Genomic DNA, 27,168 nt, shown 5'->3' on the forward strand with positions numbered 1-27,168 from the left:
GTAGGCAATTAAAGTCTCGGTATTATGATTTAAATAGTATATTATTAAATGTTTCATTTGTTGTCTAATTGCATACTACAAGTCAAACAGGTATGTCTATATACATAGCTTAAAAAATATATAAATAAAAATCAAATTAAGCATTAAATTAAATCAGACTTTAAATCTTGCCATTCGAAATTGAACATACCAAAGCAAATCAGGGTTTGGAGCAAAAATTTGGTCTCTCACTTCCCTTCATAAGCTGTACATTTGAGATAGCTGTATAAATAGGGAACGAAGAAAGAGTGTTTGCTTTTTGCAGTTTGATGCACTAGCGAAACAGATGTTGAGAGAATTGTTTTATTTTTTTGCATGGCGTCATTTAAAATAATATCAGTGACAGCATTCGTTCATAGCATAGCATTCATAGCCAAGCTTCAGTTAATAAGTTAATAAGAAGTACTCATGTTACTTATTTATTATTCAATAAATTACGTAATAATTGTATTTTATTAGCCCTACCTAAACCTAACCCTCCCATTAATGTAAGAATATTTTTTGTTGTACAGGGTCACAAAAATGATGCTGTATTAATGTATCCTCAGCTGTATCACATCTAGACTTCACCATGCTGCTGGAGAGGGTAAAGATAAGATGGGATACAGCTGAGAATACTCATTGACTCATAGTATTTCTTTTCCCTACAATGAAAGTCAGTGGGTATCATCAAGCAGCATTTTTAAGTTAACTTTCCTTTTGGGTGAACTACCCCCTAAAGTATAAGTGTTTTTGCTTTAACCACTTACATGTCATCGACAGTAGAACCCATTTCATGTGCAAAATTTAAAATAGAATATCAGCAGGAAGATTTTCATATTTATTTTTACACATCGAATCCTTTTTTGAATGCTGAAAGTGTGCAATACTACAAAACAAAGCCTTTTTAAATTTGGCATGCTCAGTATTGGCTATTTTTGTTGGCTGGGTGTGAGTTGTGAGGATGAATAGGGTCGAGCTGAGTAAAATAGGTGTTGCAAAGGTCTCACCTCTTGCACAGAAGCTTGTTGAAAGAGAGGTATAAGAGGATTAGTTCTCGGTATGTCAATGTGAATCTGCAGGGAAGAGACACAAAAAGAGGGGCACAAGCAGGTTAGGACAGAACGGACTAGCAAGAAAAGCTCGGAGAGAAACCAGCCTGGCCTTTGGGGCTGTGTCTGAGAAGAATCTCGAGGATTTCTTTTACTTTCTTTTTTATTTTTAAAGGCATTCTACTTCCTTTGTACCTTAACACATGTTTTTCATCAAACAATTTTGGGGTTGTGACTCAGCTGGCCGACCAGACAGACAGTTTGACAGACAGACAGACAGATAGATGATTGATGATTGAGTGACATGCTTTTTTCGGGTGACTGATGGACGTTACTTTAGGCGCTCCATCTGTCCTCTTACCTCGGTTACCTTGGGCTGCAGAACTAAACTTTCCGGACTCATCCGGGGAATATCTATGTGAATCTGATGGTTCAGAAAACACACACAAACACACATATATACAAAATATGGAGATGACAGAGAAGACAAACACAAACAAATGCACATATCTATTTCTACTAACAGGGGAGGGATTCAAATCCACCATTCTGCAAAATCATTAATTCTAAAGAAACTGGCTATTAAACATTTTTTTTAAAACATATGTTTGTATTTTTAATATAATATAATATAATATAATATAATATAATATAATATAATATAATATAATATAATATAATATAATATAATATAATATAATGTTAAATTAAATTAAACTGAATTAATAAATTGAATTAAATGAATGAATTGAATTAAATTAATTTAAACTAGATTAAATTAAACTAAATTAAATTAATAATGTAATGTAATATAAACGATATGGCAGCATTCAATAATAACCATAATAGAACAGAAAATAATAATAATAAAAATAAATAATTTTATTATGAACATTTCAAAAGGGTCACGATTAAAATATTCATGAGGAATAAATGAATTAAATATTAGGAATAAATGAATTAAATTTTAAAAAATCCAATAATGTGTGACAATTTTACATTTTATTTATTTATTTATTTATTTATTTATTTATTTATTTGTTTGTTTGTTTGTTTGTCTACTAAATAAGTGATAAAATATTATTATTATTATTATTATTATTATATTTATTATTATTAGTAGTAGTAGTATTATTATTATTTTCTTACTTTCTATCAGGTTATTCCCTGCTTTATTAGAGTTTGCCACAGTGGAATAAACCGCCTATTATTGTTATACTATTATTATTATTTTTATTATACAACTTTTTTTTTTTTTTTGACAAAACAGGTAAACATTTATCAAATCAGACTGACAGCAACAGCTTGATCAAAATATCAAACTCAGTCTTTTGGTGGCATTTCTAAACATTGGCAAAGCTAACATACTGCTGCTGCCAATACCTCAATCAGTAGGTAAACACGACCAAAAACACTGATACATTACATTACACTTCTGGCACAGCTGAACTGCTGGCTCTGAACTAAAAAACAAACAAACAAAAAAAAACTTCTATTACAGGCAGAATTTGCAGTGGCCGTGCAGAGATGTACAGGAAGTCAGGAAGTTGAAAGGAAATCACAGGAAGTCCTGAATCATCTCCAGGGTCTTTGATTCAGCTAATTATTGCCATAATCTTGCAGAAAGTTCAATGAAAAGTAGAACTTTATAGTACTGCGGCAGGCCTTTTTCACAAAGAAGATCTCATATTTACAGGAAAAATGTGAATTGCTTTCCATCAAAAAACATTTTTTCCAGAAATGTTACATCAATTCATCAAGAGAAACTTAATAAATAGTATCATTAGATTATTTTTAAAATTCAAATACATTATAATATTGTTTGCAAAAGACTAACCATGTTCTGTACACAACAATGATCCATACAGAATACCTTTAAATGCCAATCTTTGAATAAATACTTACAGGTTGTAGACAAGCTATATATATATATATATATATATATATATATACATATATATATATATATATATATATATATATATATATATATATATATATATATATATATATATATATATATATATACATATATACATATATACATATATACATATACATATATATATATATATATATATATATATATATATATATATATATATACATATATATATATACATATATACATATATATATATATATATATATATATATATATATATATATATATGTATATATGTATATATATATATATATATATATATATATATATATATATATATATGTATATATATATATATATATATGTATATATATATATATATATATGTATATATATATATATATATATATATATATATATATATGTATATATATATATATATATATATATATATATATATATATATATATATATATATATATATATATATATATATACGGGAGCGCGTACGAGTTATAAACAGTCGCGCGCATCACCTCAGCTGTTAGCGCGAGTGATTATCCTCTCATTCGCAATTATTTTTGTCAGTTGTGTTGCTTCTCGATCACCTGTGCATGCATATTGGATCATCCCTATTGTCGAACCCTGCTTTTAAGAATTAATATCTGGGAAAATAACTTTTAACCAGCCAAAGTGGCTAGTGGGAGTGTCTGTCTTACCCGCCACCACCAAAATCTACCCGCATTTGGCGGGTGTTAATGTAAAGCCTTGTATATATATATATATATTGTTTATATTATATATATATCTGTGTAATTGTTATTCCTCACTCTTTCACCCCTAAGCACAACAGAGACCCTCTGACCATATGTTCCCAAGAAAATAAGTTTGCTACATCCACCTAATGCGCTTGAAAATAGACAGTGGGCAAGCTAAAGCTGCGAGAGTCGCTTGGAAAGGGAGATATTTAGAGCAAAGACAATGCACACTTGCATTTTATTTATGCATCACATAGTATTACAGTACTATGTTATCACAAATTGTTAAACAAATTATATTTTGTTGAATAAAGGATTTGAAATGGGATATTTAGATGTCAGTTGTGGGTGATGAAGGTGCAACTCTTCCCCAGAGAGTGCCTAAGAGACAGGCTGCAAACGCTGTTTGAATAATCTTTGATCATTACCTTGAGCACCGGAGTGCATGTGTCGACACACTAACCACTACACCACTGGCGCCGACATACATTTTAATCTTTAATAAATAATAATAAACTGTTATGTGACTATTGCAGATACACACATTGCGATATCGATGCTCAAATTATATATATTGTTTAACCCTAGTCTATAGCGGTCTATGGAGAATGAGGAAGCTCTCAGCGATTCAATGTAAAGTATCGTAATTTGTGTTCCAAAAATAAACAAAGGCCTCTGGGGGTTGGGATTACATGAGGGTGAGTGACAGAATTTTCATTTATGGGTGAACTAACCCTTTAAATATTCAAGCAGATCTTAACGGTGTAAAGTAAATTATAGAAAGGCAATGTCCATCTTATTTCTGGAAAAAGCGATAGAGGCATCTAGAGCTAAATGTAGTCTGTTACCTGTCTATAAGTGTCCTGATGGTGCTCGTCATTCCGGGAGTCGTAGTACTGCTCAATGAATCCGAAGTATTCCTGCCGTTTCCTCTGCAGCGTGCTTTCCCTCCGCTCCGCATTAGCTGGCAGGTACCCCTGAAAACACACAAACAAACAAACACAAGCTAATGTTTACAGCAGGCCAGACAAGATCCCTCTAAATCAATCTGATATAGATTCTGCCTCCTCCAACTAAATGTTTATTTGCCTGCTGTAGAAGTTCCGAGCTTTCCAAGAGTTTGAGGTCAGTGAAGTTGATATCAGTCACATTTAAAAGTTACATTTCCTCTTATTACTGCCATAGCGGGAGAATGAGAGCACAGCAGATGTTCAGGCCCAGAAAAGAAAGTCTCTTGATAAAGTAATTGATTGCAGGAAAATCTACAAGCACTGAAATCCATTTATCACACAAGACGCTTCCCCATGTGGCTATTTTTTACTTCCGCACTCAGACGAGTTCTGTGACAAGACGTATGTGTGCCAAGCAGCGCTCTTCTCTGCGCTCCATTAGCATATGTACATGTAATTAAATCCAAACATTAGAAGGGATGTTCAGATTATTAAAGGAAAAGCAGTTAGGAGCGGTCGTTATTTCACCGATCAAGGAACATGGGAGTGCTTTTTCAAATGTATTGGCACTTTGACCTTATGGACTTTATTGATGGTATTCAATAGGGTATTTGGGTAGCTTTTATTTCCAAATTAACAAGTTATTTTACTAATCCATATGACATTTTATAGAATATTTGATATAAACGTGTTTAATTAATCTGTTACAGATAAATTTTCTTTAATATTTTTATTTAATATGTTTATTTGGCTTGAATATCAAACTGTAAAACATTTGCCTGCTAACCTCTGCAATGTTAGCTGAAACTTTTCAGTCTGTTGAAGTACTTCCAACTGAAACTGAAAATTGGCGGGGCTTTCTTTTTGCCCCTGTTACAGACTAATGGTAAGAGGCGTGTGGTTAAATGGCATCAAACTGAAGTCAACAGGACAACCCCTATTACAAATGGTCAAACTCTCATTGAAGATGACCAAAACAACCTTTATTTTCAGTGAATTAACTTGTATGCATTAATTATTTACCTAAAACATAACAATGTGCACTAGGAAAATAAACATTGTAAATTTTGAGAAAAATTAATGTAAAGAAAATTTTGAGAATTGTTTCTAATTGCATTAGAAATATTGTAAATATACAGCTGAAACACAATACAAGGACTCTAAAGCAGAGATACCCTCAGTAACCTCTGAGTTGACCCATTGCAATCCCTAAGAGAGGGAGAATGATTGGGATGGTTTTGAAATTGTAAATTCAAATTTAATGTAACCCTTTGTTTTATTGTTGAAAGCTAACAGAAATTAAATGTTTCAATTAAATGATGGAAATTAATCAGATTTTGTTTTTTATGCGTCAACCGATAATGCAGAGACTTTGGTGTAAAAGGCAGATTCTGCTTGACTAGTGTATTCAGCATTGAACGCCATTGTTTTTATCACAATAAGTTATCATTTAAAAAGATATACTATTGTTAATGCATATATAATATAATGTTTTTTTTACTTATTTTAAAATATTTTAAAATAAATTAGTAAGTTACCCTTGGCAACTTTAATGTAATATAGCTTGGTATATTTAACATCGGCCCATGGCTCATAATGATATTTGGTGTTTGGTGTTTATATAAAAAAGTTTGGGCATCCTTGCTCTAAAACAGGGGTCACGAATCTCGGTACTGGAGGGCCGGTGTCCCTGCAGGGTTTAGCTCCAACTTACCTCAACACACCAGCCTGGGTGTTTCAAGAGTACCTCATAAGACCTTGAGTAGCGTGTTCATGTGTGTTTGATTCAACACAATCTCACAGCAATTCGTAACTTTTTGATAAGTAACTTTTGGCTAATTCGTATGAATTTGTACGATCTAATTCGTACAATTTAGAACGATTTGCTCATCACTCAATGACGGTTGTGGTTAGGGGTGGGGTTGGGTGCCACGCCTCCTTCTTAAAAATCGTAGATTTTCGTACGAAACTGAACTCGTACAAATTTTTACGAATTAGCCACTAAACTGAGAAAACGTAAATTACATTTCCTTGTGAGATCAGGCTGGTTTGATTAGGGTTGGAGCTAAAATCTGCAGAACACCGGTCTTCAAAGAACAAGTTTGATGAGCCCTGCTCTAAAGTATGTAGAACTTAATAGTGGAGTTAAACTGTTAACAGGTTTTTACCAATTGTGTGTTCAAAACATTTTGCACCTGGATGGGAGACCACATGGGAAAGCTAGGTTGCTGCCAGAAGTCTAGAGACTACCAGGGGGCGCTCAACCTGCAGTCTGTGTTGGGTTCTAACACCCCAGTATAGTGAAGGGGACTCTATAATGCTCAGTAAGCGTCCTGACTCTCTGTGGTCATTAAAAATCCCCCAAAAAAGAAAAAGAGTAGGGGTTTAACTCCGGCACCATGGCTAAATTGGCCCACTGGCCTGTGTCCATCATGACCTCCTAACCATCCCCATATCATAACTGGCTTCATCAACCTCTGTCTCCTCTCCACCAATAAGCTTGTGTGTGGTGTGCTGTCTGTCTGGCTGCCATCGTGTCATTCAGGTAGATGCTGCACACTGGTGGTGGATAAGAAGACTCCCCAAAATTGCGTGAAGTGCTTTGAGTGTCTAAAAAAAGCGCTATTTAAATGTAAGTTGTTATTATTATTATTATTATTATTATTATTAAAAGGGCGGTTTGATGACATAGTGGAGTACCAGAGAAGGGTTTAACACTATAAAAACTACTGCTTATTAGTGTCAATGGTCCTCCTATACTCAATCTTGAATTACCATGACCAGTTGTTTCGACAGCCTTTTCACAAGCTATCAGAATACATAGTTAAAAAGTGTTCACAAATCACTTTCTACTTTTTTGAAAAAGTATCAGAGCTGTCAACAAGAAGTATTTGTCTATTTGCAGTCTATTAGAGCGTGGTCAAAAAATAAAAATAAAATAAAAATTGTATGGCTGTATAAAGGCAATTAAGCAGCATTTGACAGTTAAAAGATGGCTGCATGTTCTCTAGAGAATATGCAGCATCACTTGATCAGATCCAAGACCTGTAAAGAGATGATGCCGATCATCCAAGGACTTTGAGGACCACACATACACTTAATACACAGATACACTATATTGAACATGTACACAAAATACATCACCTATATACGATATAACTGCATGTTAACAATGTTTACATATGATAACTTTAACTGATACATTTATTGGTAAACTGTAAAAGCCAACAATTAACTGTATCAAATGAAATGAGTGTAGTTAACTCAAAATTGACTAAAAGTTAATTCTACTCATTTGAAAAGAGAACGCAGTGTTAAAGGTAATTAGTTAATTGAATACCTCATTACTTCAACTTAATTGAAGCAAGTTCACAGTATTCATATAGATTACTTTTTTTTTGTTAGTTTTATTTTTTAACTCAAAATGGTTTGTTGCAAATGGTTTTCTCAAATGGTTTGAGTTGCCTTAACTTATTGAGTGTTATTGAGTTATTAGTAACTAAAATATCTAACTAATAACCTTAATATTTCTGATTGTAATGCAATAATGTGTACCTTTTGCAAAGCTGCTGTGAAACTATTCTTACAGTGAAAAGCGCTACACAAATAAACTTGAATTGAATAGAATAAGGCACCATTTAGACCGTCTGGAATCTGGCATCAAAACAATGCTTCTGCAGACCTCGACCATGTTTAATAACAGAAGACGACAACACTGATCTAGCACTCACGTATTAACACCGCATGAGGTGAAACAAACATGAAATGAAGTTGTTGTTCTCATTTTGTCGAGAAGAGGAGAAAGAGAGAGAGAACATGGCATTGTTCACAGCAGGTGCAGAGGTCCGGAACAACAGGCCGGTAATAAATGTTTCCCAGCAGCTGGGTTTGGATGAACACATGCGTAAGGTCTGTGTCCAGGCGCTGGCTCTGCATCAACCCGCTCCCACCTGCTCGCGACGGGACGCCATTACTCAAACACCTCGTATTAGTGCGACTGAAACCACCATTTAATCATCCGCACAGCTTTATCTTTTTATTTATTAAAGCCCACCGTGTGCTATTTCACCGAGTGTGGGTGGGTGCGAAAGAGATTGGTCTTACACCCTAAAAAACAAGTTACCACTGAGAATACCAGACACCGGGGTATGCTTTTTTTTTCCTTTTATAGCTAAGAAATGTTATTTTGGAACAATCATAACTGCACTTTTAAACTAGAACAAGCCAATTTTTTCTGCAGTTACTGTTGTCACATGTACAAATAAACAAGGAAGCAGGGGGTTGTAGGTATAATTTCAACACAACTGGGCTGCTGTGAAAAAATAGTGGAGAGAAAATACAAGCACACTCTGATCGGCGCAATATGGCCATTAATTCAAATTTAAATAAAATAAAAGAATTAAATAAAAATGCACACAATTTCTACACGTTGTCCAAACACAAATCAATTTAGTTAACTTCATTGTTTTAACAAACTTAAGTGGATTAAACATAAAACAATTAAAGGTGCAGTAGGCAATCTGTCAAAAAGCTAACCGTTAGTATAACAGCTTTGAAAACACAGTCCCTCCCCCTGTCATCCAAAGCCACGCCTCTTGAAATCACGAACATGCACCTTAAAAGGTCAATGGAATTTGATGCTGCACGCAGAATGGGGAAAAAATGCATTTCTCAGTAGATGCAGAAACTCGGTAGGTGCATAGTATAGCGCCAAACAGCCAAAATCCTACATGAAGGTTATAGTTTGATTAAGGTGTTTACATGTTTACATTCAGCATTTACAGCAGATCTTACAGTCTATAATATTGTAGTGGTATTACGGTAAACTTAGTAACTAAATCATTTTGACTAAGCTACGTCTTTAAAAAACTGTACTGCTGACAATACTAACTTTGCCATCTGAATAAATATAAACAAAGAACATTGATCACACACTTACCAAATCTGCAGAGAAAATAAACACCAAGGAGTTGCATTTGTGTATGTATATATATATATATATATATATATATATATATATATATAATATATATATATATATATATATATATATATATATATATATATATATATATATATATATATATATATATATATATATATATATATATATATATATATATATATATATATATATATATATATATATATATATATATATATTTTTTTTTTTTTTTTTTTTTTTTTTTTTTTAAATAAGACGAGTGGCAAATCTGAATTTCACCATTTCCAGAAGAGAAAAGTTCTCGGGTAAAAACAATCCTTACAAACATATTTAAGTTGCATGTTTCCAGACCACTGTAATCCACAAATGTGGGTCCACATGCCACCTGTGCTCTCATCATGGGGAAATAGAGGAAAAAAAAAAAAAAAACTTTATCGTGCACATTTATAAACGCAACATTGGCAACCCATGTCTCCAAACAATTCTTCTACTTCTAATTGTTTTTATTACAGTTAGCAACACAACGTGGTGTCTCTCTGCCGTCTGAACACTGTCTTTGAAGCTACAGTTCATCCGGAAAGTATTCATAGCAATTCACTTTTTCCACAATATTTTATGTTACAGCCTTATTCTAAAAGGGATTAAATTCATTTATTTTCTCAAAATTCTACACACAATCCCTCATAATGACAACGTGAAAAAAGATTTTTGGAAATTGTTGCAAATTTATTACAAATAAAAAACCTGAAAAATCAAATGTACATCAGTATTCACAGCCTTTGCTCAATACTTTGTTGACACACCTTTGGCAGCAATTACAGCCTCAAGTCTTTTGAATATGATGCCACAAGCTTGGCACACCTGTCTTTTGATTCTTCAGTACTTCTAAAGCTCTATCAGGTTGATGGGAAGCGACACTGTACAGCCATTTTCAGATCCCTCTATAGATGTTCAATAGGACTTCAGTCTACACTTTGGCTGGGCCACTCAAGGACATTCACCAAGTTGTTGTGACGCCATTCCATGATATTTTGACCATGTGCTTTAGGGTCATTGTCCCACTGGAAGATGAACCGTCACCCCAGTCTTAGGTCAAGAGCACTCTGAAGCAGGTCTTCATTCAGGATGTCTCTGTCATCTTTTCCTTTTTCCTGACTAGTCTTCCAGTTCCTCCTGCTGAAAAACTTCCCCACAGCATGATGCTGCCACCACCATGCTTCACTGTAGGGATGGTATTAGCCTAGTGATAAGCGGTGCCTGGTTCTCTCCAAACGTAAAGCCATTCACTCCAAAGAGTTCAATTTTAGTCTCAGACCAGAGAATTTAGTTTCATATGGTCTGAGAGTTCTTCAGATGTCTTTTGGCAAATTCCAGACGAAGAGTGAATTCCGTCTGGCCACTCTAACATACAGGCCGGGTTGGTGGATTGCTGCACAGACAGTTGTCCTTCTATAAGTTTCTTCTTTCTCCACAGAAGAATGCTGGAGCTCAATTTAGAGCTTCACGGCAAAGGCTGTGAATACTTATTTACAACTGATTTTCCAGCTGTTTTATTTTTAATAAATTTGCAACAATATTTTTTTTTTTTCACATTGTCATTATGGGGTATTGTGTGTAGAATTTTAAGGAAATAAATTAATCCGTTTTGGAATAAGGCTGTGACATAAAATAATGTGGAAAAAACGCTACGAATACTTTTCGCATGTTCAGTAAATACTTTTAGATATTTTACTTTAATCACTACTGGAATGTGAAGAGACTTTTAACCAGCACAACAAAAAATGTTTCTGAACACAATAACCTATTGCACCTTTAACGTCGTTTAAAAAAAAAATATGAATTGTGTTGTTTTAATTTATTTTAAATGAGTAGTTTGAACATGCAGAAAAAGGTAATTTTTGAGTTGCTGTGGATATAGTCCTTGTGTCAAGAGATCAGACAGATTGTGATCACTTTGCTTTCAGTCAACACAAGAAAAAAACGACTAAAAGAATGAAGCACTTTCGCGAACGCTCACGCTCAATCTGCCCAGTTGGTGGAATGAACTCCCTAACTGCATCAGAACAGCAGAGTCACTCGCTATTTTCAAGAAACGACTAAAAACTCAACTATTTAGTCTCCACTTCACTTCCTAATCTGCAATTGCCTCTTTGAATATCACACTAATTGTACAAAAAACAAAAAAAAAACAAAAAAAAAAAAAAAAACTACTAACACTTCCCTTCTTAGACTTTACAGACCTGAAACTTGCCTTTAGTACTTATTCATTGTTGCTCTTAGTTGTGTAAATTGCTTCCTTGTCCTCATTTGTAAGTCGCTTTGGATAAAAGCGTCTGCTAAATGACTAAATGTAAATGTAAATGTAAATGAAGCTGAGAAGATTCCAAAGTCGGATTTTCCCTGAGATGACAAAGCAGCCTGTGAAACTACTAGTTCTGCTGACAACTAATGGTTGGCACATTGATATGGCTTTTATAGATTATTGCTAGCCTTTTCTAGCTGCAAACATAGGGTTCAGGGTGGTTGCTAGGTGATGTTTAGTGTGCTCAAGGCATTTGTAAGAGGTTTATAGGCAAGCATTAAGAAAACGGTCATAGTAAAAAAATTATAATAAAAATGGTACTGTAAAAATATGTAACCCGGTTAACAATAAGGTTCCTTAATATATACGGTTAATAACCATAAATTGACTTAGATAATGAGGCACAATGGGACAGTGGATAGCACAACATATGCTGGAAAAGTTGGCCAATTGTTCTGCTATGGTGACCCCTGATAAATAAAGGGACTAAGCCGAAAAGTAAATAAATAAATGAATGACTTGGTTGCCTTAGAAAAATGACATTTTTATTAGATGTTTTAAAGCATTTATTTATTTAATGATATCAAAAACACTGGTAAAATATATATTTTCTGATCAAATTAATTATTTTTCAGGCTAAAACTGTCAAGGTGCAAATCATTTAGTCTTTAAAACATTATGAATGAGTGAAAACCTCAGCAGATAATCTGACTCTGGTCTCAACCCCACCCATTGGTATTTATTTTCAGCTCTGGGTTGACCGTTGGGCCACTCTAGCAAATAGCAGAAGAGCAACTACTGGGAAGATGGGCATAATGATAGAAAGGTGGCATTGGATTGGTCAAATTTAGATAATCAAATAATGCATAAAATAAATGTAATGTATCACAAGTCTACGATATGTATATTGCAGATAGTATTCTTTTTTTTACGCAATATATTGCACCCTATTGTATTGTATTTTTAACCATACATTTCTGGCAATGTACTGTACATGTTCATACATGTCTGCTGTTTACTGTAAATTTGAAAAACAAATTAAAAAATGTAATCTACATGTGAAAATAACTCTCCTGAAGGGTATTTAGACCTAAACCATACTGAAAAAAGAAAAAAACTTATTTTAGATTTTGTAAAAAGGCCATAATACAACCCAAACAAAGTGGTTGACGGGCCAAACAAAGTGGTTGACGATTTCTTGGGTGTTGCAAGAATGTTGCTCCAATGTACAAGCAATACTAATAATAAACCTTGCCTTAGTAAACACTAATAGTGAAATCTTTATTGCCTAGCAGTTACTTGACAAAAGAGAAATTATTTCTTCTTAGGAAGGTGCTAAGCGGGGTTCGGTGGCTTTTTGTGAGACGTCAGCAGGATGCACAGAATTGATCATGCATTAAAGTGCCCGTTCAAACAGTGATGCCGCTCTCCGCCAGTCATTACTCTTGTTAAAGGATGCTTTCCAGCTGTTCGCGCTCGCTCTCCACTCACTCAAACACAAATACACACACACACACATATGAACTCACAATGCGCGCACCTGTGCAGGAGCTCAATAGCGCGGATCGATGGGGTTTGATTGAGTGGGACTGCAGTCCAAGGTTTGAGTCAAGATGACAGATGAGGTAGCCGTAAGCAAATGAAGGTCACACGGGTGAATTGGATGTTTCTGCGTGTGTGTGTGTGGCCACACACTAGCCAAGAAGGGGGTCAGAATATCAAATATCTCGCTCCATTCCATCCTGCTTCAGACTGGCACATCATCTATCAGTGTGGCAGGAGGGCACACTGCCGCCTGTCTGAGTGTCAGAGGGTGCGACCACACATAACCCCTTCATCACGCCAGTCCTGTCCTGGGGGAAGCTATACAGCAGTTACATACCTGATAGATATCATCCTTTATTGAAGTGGAAATGTGTTTTTTAAAACTGTTTTAATATGCAGATCCTCATTCTCACACTTGTCTGTGTGGAATTCAAACCAGTGTCAACCCCCTAAAGTCATAACTACTTTCCGGGTCACGGCACCAATTTCATTTCTCCAACTCAGACCACCTTGAGAGATATTTGAACCACTGTCAAACAGAGTTTGTGTTTGTGTGTGTCTGTATGTGAATCTGGACTGCATTCAAAAACAAATTGTACTGTGGTATACAAGTCAATGAAACCAACATCAGTTGCATCAGAATTCTGTAATATACGGATCATTTTAGCATATACATTAAAGCTTGTGTTTAAATGTCTGTGTGTGTGTGTGTGTGTGTGTGTGTGTGTGTGTGTGTGTGTGTGTTTTCTTTTTTTATTTATTTATTTATTTATTTTTTAACTCCCCAAGAGTTACACAGTCAAAATATTTTTAAAAAAATATAATCGATTCAGCCAATTTCCAGGTCTGGTGTGAGCATTTTTAGCTTAGTTTAGCATAAATTGTTGAATCAGATTAGATCTTTAGCATTTTGCACAATTAAAAAATAAATAAATAAATAAATAAATAAATAAAAAATAATAAATAAATAAATAAATGAATAAATAAATAAGAATTTAGATAATTTTCCTATTTAAAGCTTGACTCTTCTGTAGTAACACCATGCATTATAAGTTGCTATTTTCAAGGTCATTTAAATTATACTCTCATTCTGATGTAATAATCAAGGTACGTTGCTGTCATACTATGCCTGCAGCAGGCACAATGATATTATGCAGCACCTGAAAATAGTCCCGATCTTTATAACTAGGTAACAGCACTGCGTAATGCAATTAAACAAAAAGGTAGTGTTCCTTTAAGTAAGCAGAGTTTAAATTACACAGACCACAACACTGACATGACAGAACAGGTTAAGTCCCAAAACATTCCAAGTATGTGGCTGGAAATGCTTATAGCTATGCAAATCCTCATTTTATATGTATTAAGGCTTTGTCAGAATGCAACTGAGAAATTGAATGTGCTGCAGTGTCAGCAGAGTATTTGTCTTATTTAGATCTCTTTCAGGTCAGCTATTGTATTGGTGGAGATCTTCACTGTATAAGAACAAAGCTAAAGAATAGACTGCATCCTAGGACTTTAAAAATATTTTTGAAAACTAGATTACAAACTCTTCAAGTCATTGCAACAACACTCTCACATAGGGGTAAGTTAGCAGTAGTAGATGACTCCTAAATAACAAGATGTTGATTAAATCACTAAACTGAGTGGTGAGGTTTGCAAATGCCAAAGTATTGTATGAATGCACATGGAATATGATCAATAAGCTTACATTTAGAATGAGTTGTGAAGGTATTCATATCTTTATCTATATAAAACATCTAAATGTGTTATTTAAACCCAAGTGTGATTATTTGTTTAATACTCACAAAGTACCTCATTATTGAGGGACATTTCCATTGAACTATTATAATTATACATCTTTTAAAATAGTATGTTTGTGGAGTTAAAGGAATACTCTGTTCTATTTATTTAGTTTATGTATATATATATGTATGTGTGTGTATATATATATATAATATAATATATATCTTATTTTACTCTCTTACATTTGAGTTAGCATTTTTGAATCCATTCAGCCAATATAAACATCTGGCCGTAGCACGTTTAGCTTAGCTTAGCACAAAACATTGAATCAGATTAGACCATTAGCATCATGCGCGGGAAAAAAAGAGAGATTTGATCATTTTGCTATTTTAAGCTTGACACTTCTGTATTTATGTTGGGTACTAAGAGCAACGGATTAACCAAATGAAATGTTGCCATTTTCTAGGCTGATATGTACAGGTATAGGAACTAGCGTAATAAAATAGCTAAATAAACAAGCAACCTTGCTGTAGTGCCATAGCTTCAGAAGCACAATGATATCACATTGCGCTCCTACCTAATTACCAAGCAATGGGAAAAACTACAAAATACAAAACTACAAAACTACAAAAAAAAGTTAAGATTTAAATAGGAAAATTATTTTAACACTTTTTTTGTTTTGAGTTTTTGTGACAAGATGCTAATGGTCTAATCCAATTTAATGAGTAATGCTAAGCTAAGCTAGGCTAAAAGTGCTCCCGGCAAACCCAGAGATCAGCTGAATGGATTCAATAAAAGGTCAAACTTAACTGTATAACACAAGGGGATGTAAAATGAGCCTATTTACAAAATAAGTGGAGTGTTTATTTAAAGTAAAAAAGGTATATTAGGAACTTCATGTTATCCCAGCATTATTTGTTCCTAAATGTATACAAAGAAAGCAAATATATTTGATTAAATAGAATAGAGTTCACTAATTCAGATTTTGCTCTACCACTGAAATGTACCATTAGTTTTCAGCTGACTGGACCTCTTAGAAGTCATTAGTAGGAAGCCTAATTACTTATAAATGTGTATTTATGTAGAATGCATTATGTATTCTTTGATTCATCTTGTAATGGATGTGTGCTGCGGTTCTCTAATGAGCTTGACCGTTTCGAGAAGGGCTTGACTGTGCGCTGAGATTGCTCTACTTACTGAGAGTAGTTTCCATGTGATCGGGCGCACCTGCCGCGGAATTCCAGACCAGCTCAACTTCCGAAGCTCCTCTGAGAAAAGAAAAGTTTTTTTTTATTATTAGACAGAAAGTCACAGCCAAAGGTGATAGAATGAGTTTGTTCATTGTGAAATGACTGAATTATTAATAATCAGTTCCTTCCCAGATTTTCTTTTTCCAAAACCCTTTTTCCCCTCAAATAACCAAATGCATAAATGATCAGTAAACAGCAAGGAATCGAATGTTCGAATATAAAAAAAAGTAATAAATCTTTACTGTCTCCTAGAATTTCATAGACTCATTACAGTTCTGTCTCAATCAAGATCCCACCATTTGCACGTGTTTGTGGATTATGTCAGCGAATCAATTTGTAACATTTTAATTAGATAGCAAAAATGTACACACACACAAACACACACACATATACATACATATATATATATATATATATATATATATATATATATATATATATATATATATATATATATATATATATATATATATATATACATATATATATATATATATACATATATATATATATATATACATATATATATATATATACATATATATATATATATATACATATATATATATATATATACATATATATATATATATATATATATATATATATATATATATATATATATATATATATATATATATATATATATATATATATTCCTATGTTCCTTATAGAAACATATATTCTATATGTTCCTTATAGAACAAATATGACTGATTTCATTTGATTTTACATTTTTGCATTTATGAAGAAAAAGCTTTGTTATGGATGTGACATCTCTCAGTTATGGATGTGACAGATGTCAAATTGCCACTTGTGTGATTTTGGTAAATCAAATATAATTGTTTGAGAACATTTATTTTTTGACAGATGCATTTTTCAGTATTTTTAAAGCACTGTAAAATACAAACCTACACAAACAACGCAAAAACGGTTTTGCTATTTTGGCGAAACCTTTTTTTTTCATGGCAAGGTTGACATTTGCATAAAATTACTCATATGTCCAGCGATATTAAACAAATTAAGGAAAGACTTATTTATTTTATATCAGCTAGAATAAAATAACTTTATTACATATATATATATATATATATATATATATATATATATATATATATATATATATATATATATATATATATATATATATATATATAGTATATATATTGTATATATATATATATATATATATATATATATATATATATATATATATATATATATATATATATATATTAGGGTTGTCGCGATACCATTCATTTTATGATACTAGCTGAAATATCACGATACCAAGTAGTATTGCGATACTGTAATTCATAACTCAAATTATAAAGAAAATTGACAGAAATGCTATATTTTACATGTTATATTGAATTTAATTCATAATTCCCTTATTATTCAAAAGTATTATTTGCATGTCACTTCACCTAAAATTCATTCTTTTCTGGGTTTTTGTAGATAACTGACCTACAAAAAATGAATTAAAGACACAAATTATACCAAATGAAAATTGGCACAAAAATAGATATTTTTTTTTTCAACAAAATTAGGCTATATGAAGTGGTCAAAAATTTTCAATGGTTTAAGTGGTTTAAATGGTTTCAATGTTGCCATTTTGGGTTTTTCATCTAATGAAAATAAATTTATATATGGAAAATTTGTTGTGTGTGATAATGAAATGACACAAGGAGAAAGTACTGAACTACTAAAATGTATTTAATGCTTTATATAAAAGCCTTTTTGGTGATGGTAGGTTAAAGACGCCTCTCATGTGGAGAATAAAGTCACATGCATTACTCTGGTGTAATTTTTTTTTTTTTTTCACAGACTTCAGCGGTGTAAAAATCTTGATGGTTCTGTGGGTTTTATCCATCCAAACTGATCTTTATATTGCATTTTCTATTGGTTTCAAGTCAGGGTATTAGATAAGCCATTCTGCAACTTGATTTTCTTTCTCTGAAAGCATTTGAGAGTTTCATTGGCTGTGTTTTGGATTGTTGTCTTGCTGAAATATCCACTCTGGTTTCATCTTCATCATCCTGAAAATGTAGATGTTGGACTGAAGCAGCTTTTATTAAATTTACAATGAGAAAGGGCAGAGGGTTGCAAAAGAACTACTGACCAATTTCAGTGGCTGTCTGGGCTTTTCCATTCTACACCTTCCTTTCTTCATGTGTTCAATAATTTTTTCCTGTCATTTTATTTTATTATGCATAACTTAATTTGTAAACTAATTAGATCTGTTTTGTTTTCATGTATACATTTCTTTTGTTGGTACCAATATTATGGAAAAATTCCAAGTCAAAGGTACCCTTAGATATGTGTTTTCTGAAAACAAAATGATGACATGTTAAATACTTACTGTATATAAACACTAACACACACATTTCCCCAAGAAGTTACATTAAATTGCTAATTACATACAACTGTGGAATAATTATTGCAGTTTCAAAACAACTTGACTACAAACACTCATCAAATAAATTATTACTTTAACCGGTATTCACCAGTTAGTAAACTATTCTAATGTAAACGTATTTGAATAGCATTTCCCCCCCCTAAAAGTCCACTAAAAGAGAACCAGTTGTTCATATCCTTAGCCCAGTCAAAGCTGCCAAGTTAGTGGAAATTGTTCAGTTGTTCTGCATTCAATACAATTGCTCATAAGGAGAAATAAATAAATAAATGGTTCATTCATAAAATGTATATATAACAAATACATGGTTTCACCAACAACAAGTTCAAACAAGAAAATACGCTTTTAATACACGATTACTTCACCGCTATTAAACCATATTTAACATGCAATCACTTACAATGCACTAATCTAGCATGTTTAATAATGCAAATAGCCTGCAAAACAGGACTCTGCAGCATTTGAATTCCATGAGCAAACTGTGCTTTCAATAAGCACTGCAAAAGCACGCACTGGCGAACCCAAGAGTGCTAACGTGAATAAATCTCAGTGAGGCAAATTGGACTTTTAAAATGGACAAAGAGTCCCAGCAGAGCCTTAAAAGAGTGAAAAAGCACTTTAATACCAAATATTTCTCATTCCGTATCAGTATTGCATATTTCAAGGGTTGATGGCAGCGATCATAATGCGCTGAACGTGGATTAGTCATTTCTCAGAGCCTTGACAACAGGCTGCAGTGTAATGTGCATACATTTTATTTGACATCAAAGATAAATCTAAATTTTAAATCAGAGGTTGCTAAAAAAAAAATCATACAATAGACGAAATGCGCCATGAATACAACACGAGCCTTCTGAGGAAAAATCTTTGTATTTTTTTTTTTTTTAAGAAATAACCTTTCTGATATCAGACCTGGAGGTTCTTGTGCAGTTTCTTTGTCAGGGCAAAATGAAGACTGAAGCTGATGAATAACAGTGTTGTTATGATGACCGCCCATGCAAATACTATTAAAATATAAATATGCTTGATTATTTGCACATCACTCATGATAGCAAAATTACATTTACCGACAGTATGTTGTTGGGTATTTTGAACTCTTAACACATAAATAAGGACCAAAACATGCAGTGAGTAAATAAGCACCTTAATAAATACAATAAATGAAAAAAAGGAACAATTATACTTTCTTTTCGCTTTTCACTACACGAAAAGAACAGCTTAAACATACTTTAAAACTACTCTTTCTTTCACTTTTACGGCAAAAAGGTCATCATACAAGCTTGAAAAAACAGGAAGGTTAGTAAATGAAGACAATTCTAATTTCCATTTGCTTTTCACAACAACAACAAGAGCAGCCTGAACATTCTTCAAAACTACTCTCTTTCACTTTTACAGCTGAAAAGTCATCATACAGACTTTACAAACAGGAAAGTTAGTAAATGAGGACAAATCTACTCTGCACTTGCTTTTCACTACACTAAAAAGAGCAACCTGAACATACTTCTCAACTACTAACTTTCACATTTACAGCTGAAAAGTCATCATACAGGCTTAAGGTAAGTAAATGAAGACAATTCTACGTAACATTTGCTTTTCACTAAAAACCAGCAGCCTGAAATTTTTAGTTTTAGGCTGAAAAGTCGTCATACAAGCTTGAAAGAACATAAAAACAGAAAGGTTAGTAAATGAAAACAATTCTATTTTCCATTCACTTTTAACTACAGCTACAAGAGCAGTCTGAACATCCTTCAAAACTACTCTTTTTCACTTTTACGGCTGAAAAGTCATCATACAGACTTTAAAAAACAGGAAAGTTAGGAAATGAAGACAATTCTACTCTGCATTTGCTTTTCACTACACTAAAAAGAGCAACCTGAACATACTTCTCAACTACTAATTTTCACATTTACAGCTGAAAAGTCATCATACAGGCTTAAAAAAATCTGCAACTTTAGTAATTTAAGACAATTCTACTTTACATTAGTTTTTCTCTACAGCAAACAGAGCAGCCTGAGCATACTTCAAAACTACTTTTTTGTTTCTTTTTTACAAAAGAAAACCGAATCGACCTAACAAAATTATATTTTAATTGAACACATCACAAAAGGTACACATAGAGTACCGTCATATCTAGTATTGTGAAAAGGCAAAGCTGAAAATCTATAGCTTTTTACTACAGCAAATAGAGCAGCCTGAACATACTTCAAAACTACTCTTTTTCCCTTTTACATCTGAAAAGTCTTCATACAAGCTTGAAAAAAACAAAAACAGGAAGGTTGGTAAACACAGACAACTCTACTTTCTATTTGCATTTGATTACAGCAAAAACGACATGCTTTAAGACTTCTCTTTTTCACGTTTACAGCTGAAAAGTTATCATATAAGGTGAAATAAATAAATTTTAGTGAATAAAGATAATTCTCTTTTACATTTGTTTTTCACTACAGCAAAAAGAGCAGCCTGAACATACTTCAAAACTACTCTTTTTCACTTCTACAGCTGAAAGTCAAAACAGACTTGAAAAAAGCACAAAAAAACATGAAGGTTAGTAAATGATGACAGAATAATCATTTTTAGGGCTGAATCATCTCTGAATCTCATTTTAGGGGTCAGTCATGCAGTAATCCGGGTAATTCCAAAATCTTCATTAAGCAATACATCACCATTTCCGACCTAATGAATGCAATTCTGCTGATCTTCGTGACACTCGTGCAATACCTGCGCGGACAAAAGTGTAAGCACAGAGGGCATGAGTGTGTGTGTTCTCTCCGGGCAGGTCTGCGGGTGTAGTATATGAGGACGCTGGGCCGTCCTGACACATTGAAGGCTGGCTTTAATGCGCATGCTGCTTTTACGCAGGAACTTTATAGGGAAAGCGCTCAATTCATTAAACACAGAGCCACTCAAGGGTGTCTCCTCGGCCCGCACCTTTGAACCCTCATTTGCGCTGTCAGCCGCAGAAATTAGTCGATGAATCTTGTGCCCTGGCACTTAATTAAACTATCTGTTATATTTCCTCCACGTGGCATTAATCTCACAATGGGGGGGAAGTAAGGGGGGATTAGGCATTCACTATTTCATCAGCTCATTGTTGCTGTCTTTGTCCCTCTGGAGACGGTGACCTTAAAAGAGGTTGTGATCGCCCAGACAGTTGCTTGGGAAAAACGCACACGGGCTGCCAGCTAAATGAGTTTCGCGATATATGACACTAACATGTATATTATTATTATAGGATCATTTAATATGGAATGCTGGGTGAGTTAGTTCTATATAGTCATTAATTTTATATTCGTATTACATAATTTAAGTTATTTTTATATTCTAATTACATGAATTAAATTATACATAAGTATTTAAATTACATTGTCTGAAAACAGAGTACATACAGAAATCATGGAGTTAAACTTGAAACCTTTTTAAGACTCTTCCATACGTTTTTAAACCTCATTTAGGCATCAAGCATTTAGGTTTTAACTATTCAGATTGGCGACATTTTAGTAGTTTTACTAAATGCTCATTGTAAGAAGGCATAACTAAAGAGTCTTAACTCCTTATCCATGCAATATAATTCAGAAGTGTGTGAACGATATATATATATATATATATATATATATATATATATATATATATATATATATATATATATATATATATATATATATATATATATATATATATATACACCATCAGCTCTGCAGATTTCTTGGACGCAAGAAATTACCATTACCATTACCATTACCAAACTTGACTAATTTCTAGATAATATTGGGTCCATGTGGGTTCCAATAGGTCTTCTGTAGTATTTGTGATCAATGGGAAGCAGTTCAGCAGATGATTCATCAGAAAAATCCTTCTGCCACTTTTCCAACTGATCAACTAGAAGTCAAGTTGTTATTTGTTGCTCTTACAAATGGGATTGACAACAAAACTTTTTTTTTAAGAGCAATAAATATATCCCTAGAAGAATCTGTTTAAATGTGATGAATTAGACATTTTTCACTACAGTATAAATGGAATTCGAATGTACTGCATCTGCCATTTGACATTATAACATGACCTACTCATTTCAATTGCGTCACACCATGAATTGTCCATTCATGATGTGGCATCATGGAATAGTAAAGTGTCCATTGGATGCTAAGAGTGTAAAAAGTTGCAGCACTCCCATTTAGGCATGGGCCGCAATAAGATTCAGATGGTATGATAACCTTGAATAAATCTATCACATTTTCACGGATTGACGGTATTGTGATTACTGATCTAAACTATATTATTTCTAAATGTCTGGGTAAAAAAACAAAAACTTTTTTTTCCCCTTTGAACATAATATCTTTATTTTTTTTTTTTATATATATATATATATATATATTGGAGCAGTAAACATGTCAGGCTGAATAATGGCAATGAATCATTGACTTCTGCTGTGTTCATTAGTTTCAAAAACACAGATACTGTTTTCCTATAAAAAATAAAATTTAAATAAAAAATCTTACACATACGTTAGGAATGACATAGCAGAAAAATTGGGCAGTTTTAAAACCTTAACTTTTCCAAATCACAGTATCCATTGAAAACGGTTATCATTCCACGCCTATTCCCATGACAGCACAAATCGCAATACGCTCATAGCGAAACTACGCACTCCACTCAATAAGCGATGCGTTTTCAAAAGTAAATATAGTTTTTCACAACATTACCCTGTAAAAAAATAAAAATAAAAATCTTGCTGCCTACAATTCTTTAGTTGAATCAGATGAACTTTTCTACTCATATCAACTCAACACCACGTGAACGGATAAATATTAAGTTAAACTTTGTATAACTTTGTAATATTCAGTCAAAACCTTCCTCAAATTGTTTTTTATTATTATTATTATTATTTTTTTTTTTTTTTTTAGCAGTGTGAAGCCCTGCCCACTTGGCACTCTTAAACAAACTGAACCATACAGTGGTCCAATACCATGAACCAAACCATAGCATTTAATGTCTCAATACACCCCTAATGTGCACTAGAAAATCTTGTCCAAAGTACTTTTCTTGTACTGTCCTGTACTGCTAGATAGCATAATGTTTTCCTAACATTACGAATTCAGACATACCACTTGACTCACATACAGTTTTTCGCATACTATATACAGTTGAAGTCAGAATTATTAGCCCCCCTGAATTATTGGACCGCTTGTTTATTTTTTCCCAAATTTTAGAGATATTTTTAACACATTTCTAAACATAATAGTTTTAATAACTCATTTCTAATAACTAATTTTTTTAATCTTTACCATGATGACTGTAAATAATATTTTACTAGATATTTTTCAAGACACTTCTATATAGCTTAAAGAGACATTTAAAGGCTTAACTAGATGAATTAGGTTAACTAGGCAGGTTACGGTAATTAGGCAAGTTATTGTATATTGATGGTTTGCTCTAAAGACTATCGAGAAAAAATATAGCTTAAAGGGCCTAATAATATTGTCCCAAAAATGGTGTTTAAAAAATTAAAAACTGCTTTTAATCTTGCCAAAATAAAACAAATAAGACCTTTTCAAGAAGAAAACATATTAGCAAACATACAGTAAATTTTTTTTTGGCACTGTTAAACATCATTTTGAAAATATTTTAAAAATAAGAAAACAGAAATTTTACAAATTGTAAATTCTATACAGAAATTTTTAAAATGTCCATTTCCCACTAACAATTAAGCACTTAACAGAAACGATTGAGTGATTTGGCCATGAAGGTCATTGGTTTACCACTCTTCACCATTGTTAAGTGCAAACACAGAATCATGGACACGAGTGTTTAAAAGCCATGTTGATCAGTTGGTCTGTCAATGAGCTGATATACTGATCCGCTGATGGATCGACTGATCTACATGGCTTTCAAATGTTTCTGTTTATCTGTGTTTTTACTTGGAGAACAGTTGCGAATAGTGGTAAACCGATGACCTACATGGCCAGTTATGAAAATGTATGCACTTAAATGTTAACAGAAAATTAATCATTTTAAAATTAAAAACTCTATACTTACTTGATACTTCCGATACTCAATACTAATGACAACTTTATTTCAGACACATGCTTATTCTATAGCTTCACCCAAAAAGAGACGTTCTGAAAAATACATGCCTGTACAAAAAAAAAAAAGGTAATGGGAAATGAGGCTGAAAAGAGCAAACACACAGTGTGAAAGTATTACAAAAGTAGTCCACAAAACTTTTTTATGTGCATAAAAAGAGCCTCCTCCTACGAAAAAATAAAAAAGAAAAGGTCATAGATTTGGAGCAATGTAGCAGAGTAAAACGATGACAGAATATGTATGAATAATTCCTTTAAAAATGCTCCTATCTCAGTTCTCCAGTACAAGTCAAAGAATTACACTCATGCAGCCTATTATGTGTTCTTTTACGAAAACCGGCAAGTCTCCTATAGATTACAATGGCTTTTTTCAAAGCCTGTACATCTTTGTGTTGTCTAGTGGTCTATTGTGTGCTTCACACATTGAACGCGGTACCCTGAATAGACGAACGCTGGCAGTATGTGCTCTATAATTCTTAAAAAAAAAAAATGCTACAGCTAGCCCGAATGGATAGTCACTTCATAAAGGCTTTCAATGGCTCATCATGTGAGAGTTTATTTAAAAAAAAAAAAAAAAAAGAAAGAAAGACGGACAGACTGAGGCAGAGAAATGAATGACACACTCCATTCTCCTGGGAACATGAGAGCTGTCAGTCATACACAGTGCTTAACATTAAGAGTAAAATGTAAAATTTGTGGGTCAGAACGCAGTTTTCACTTGACATTTGAAAACTGCAGTAATTAGCATATAACATATTCTACCACCAAAAAAGAAGAATATATGCACAATATATTTTGCATATACAAAATATACGTTAAATCTATCTATCTATCTATCTATCTATCTATCTATCTATCTATCTATCTATCTATCTATCTATCTATCTATCTATCTATCTATCTATCTATCTATCTATCTATCTATCTATCTATCTATCTATCTATCTATCTATCTATCTACCCATCCGTTTATTTATTCACTTATTCATTCAACCATCCATTCACATACTTATTTATTTACTTGTTTGTTTGTTTGTTTGTTTGTTTGTGTATTTATGTATTTAGTTATATATATTTACTCATTCATTTATTCATTCAACCATCAATTCTTTTTCTTTTCAGCTTAGTCCCTTTATTAATCTGGGGCTGCATGCATATGTTTTACGCAGCGGATGACCTTCCAGCTGCAACCCGTCACTGGGAAACATCCTTACACACTCGTTCACACACATACACAACAGACAATTTAGCTTACCCAATTCACCTGTACCACATGTTTTTTCGACTGGAGGAAACAGGAGCACCCGAAGGAAATCCACGCGAACATGGGGAAAACATGCAAGCTCAGCAGCCAAGACTCGAACCAGCCACCAACTTGCTGTGAGGTGAACATGCTACCCACTGTGTCACCATGTAACCGCTTAACAATACATCCATATATTTATTTAATCATTCAACAATCCATCCATTTTTCAATTTATTTATTAATTTATTAATTTATCAATTTACCAATTTATCAATTTATTTATTTATTTATTTATTCATGTATTCATTTATTCATTCATACATTCATTCATTCATCCATTCATTTCACCATGCATTTATTTTATTTTCAGCTTAGTCCCTTTACTAATCTGGGGTCGCACGCATAAGTTTTACGCAGCGGATGCCCTTCGAGTTGCAATCCATCACTCGGAAACATCCATACAAACTCATTCACATGTTTTTTCGACTTCCGGAGCACCCGGAAGAAAACCCACGCGAACACAGGGAGAACATGCAAACTCGGCAGCCAAGGCTCGAATCAGAACCTTCTTGCTGTGAGGTGACCATGCTACCCACTGTGTCACCATGCAGCCGCTTAACTATCCATCCATATATTTATTTAATCAATCAACCATCCATCCATATATCAATTTATTTATTTATTTATTTATTTATTTATTTATTTATTTATCTATTTATTTATTCATTCAACCATCCATTTATTTGTTTGTTTATTTATTTATTTGAGTCTGCTTGAAAATTTGGTTTCTAATTTCGTCTTATGATTTTCTTTTTAGGACAATTTGATCCAATTTGAATTAAAAAGGTTGTCATTTAAAGCATTATTTTAGCTAAATAACCAAAACGTTCCATATTTACAGATGTGTTTAGATGCATTTTAAGACAACAAAACAGCAATGTTTTAGCTTGAGAAGAAAAAATTAACCAACATTTGTCAGAG

The 27,168-nt window shown here is 33.0% G+C and overlaps 1 protein-coding gene across 4 annotated transcripts in view; it reads right to left on the minus strand.

The window, feature by feature from the left end:
* The window catches only part of tbc1d22a (TBC1 domain family, member 22a), a 274,142-nt gene that overhangs the window by 208,077 nt on the left and 38,897 nt on the right, over positions 1 to 27,168 (minus strand). For 2 of the 4 annotated variants that reach the window (XR_015481894.2, NM_214799.1), the window contains 4 exon segments: positions 16,396 to 16,466; positions 4,562 to 4,690; positions 1,432 to 1,494; positions 1,029 to 1,094 (listed from right to left, as the gene is read on the minus strand). Coding sequence is in view for 3 of the 4 variants with exons in the window: in NM_214799.1 (NP_999964.1) it covers positions 1,029 to 1,094; positions 1,432 to 1,494; positions 4,562 to 4,690; positions 16,396 to 16,466 (329 nt within the window). In the remaining variant the exon portion in view is untranslated. 4 annotated transcript variants of the gene reach the window in all.

The sequence above is a fragment of the Danio rerio genome, chromosome 4, assembly GCF_052040795.2.
Source record: "Danio rerio strain M-AB ecotype USA chromosome 4, GRCz13ab, whole genome shotgun sequence".
NCBI lineage: Eukaryota > Metazoa > Chordata > Actinopteri > Cypriniformes > Danionidae > Danio > Danio rerio.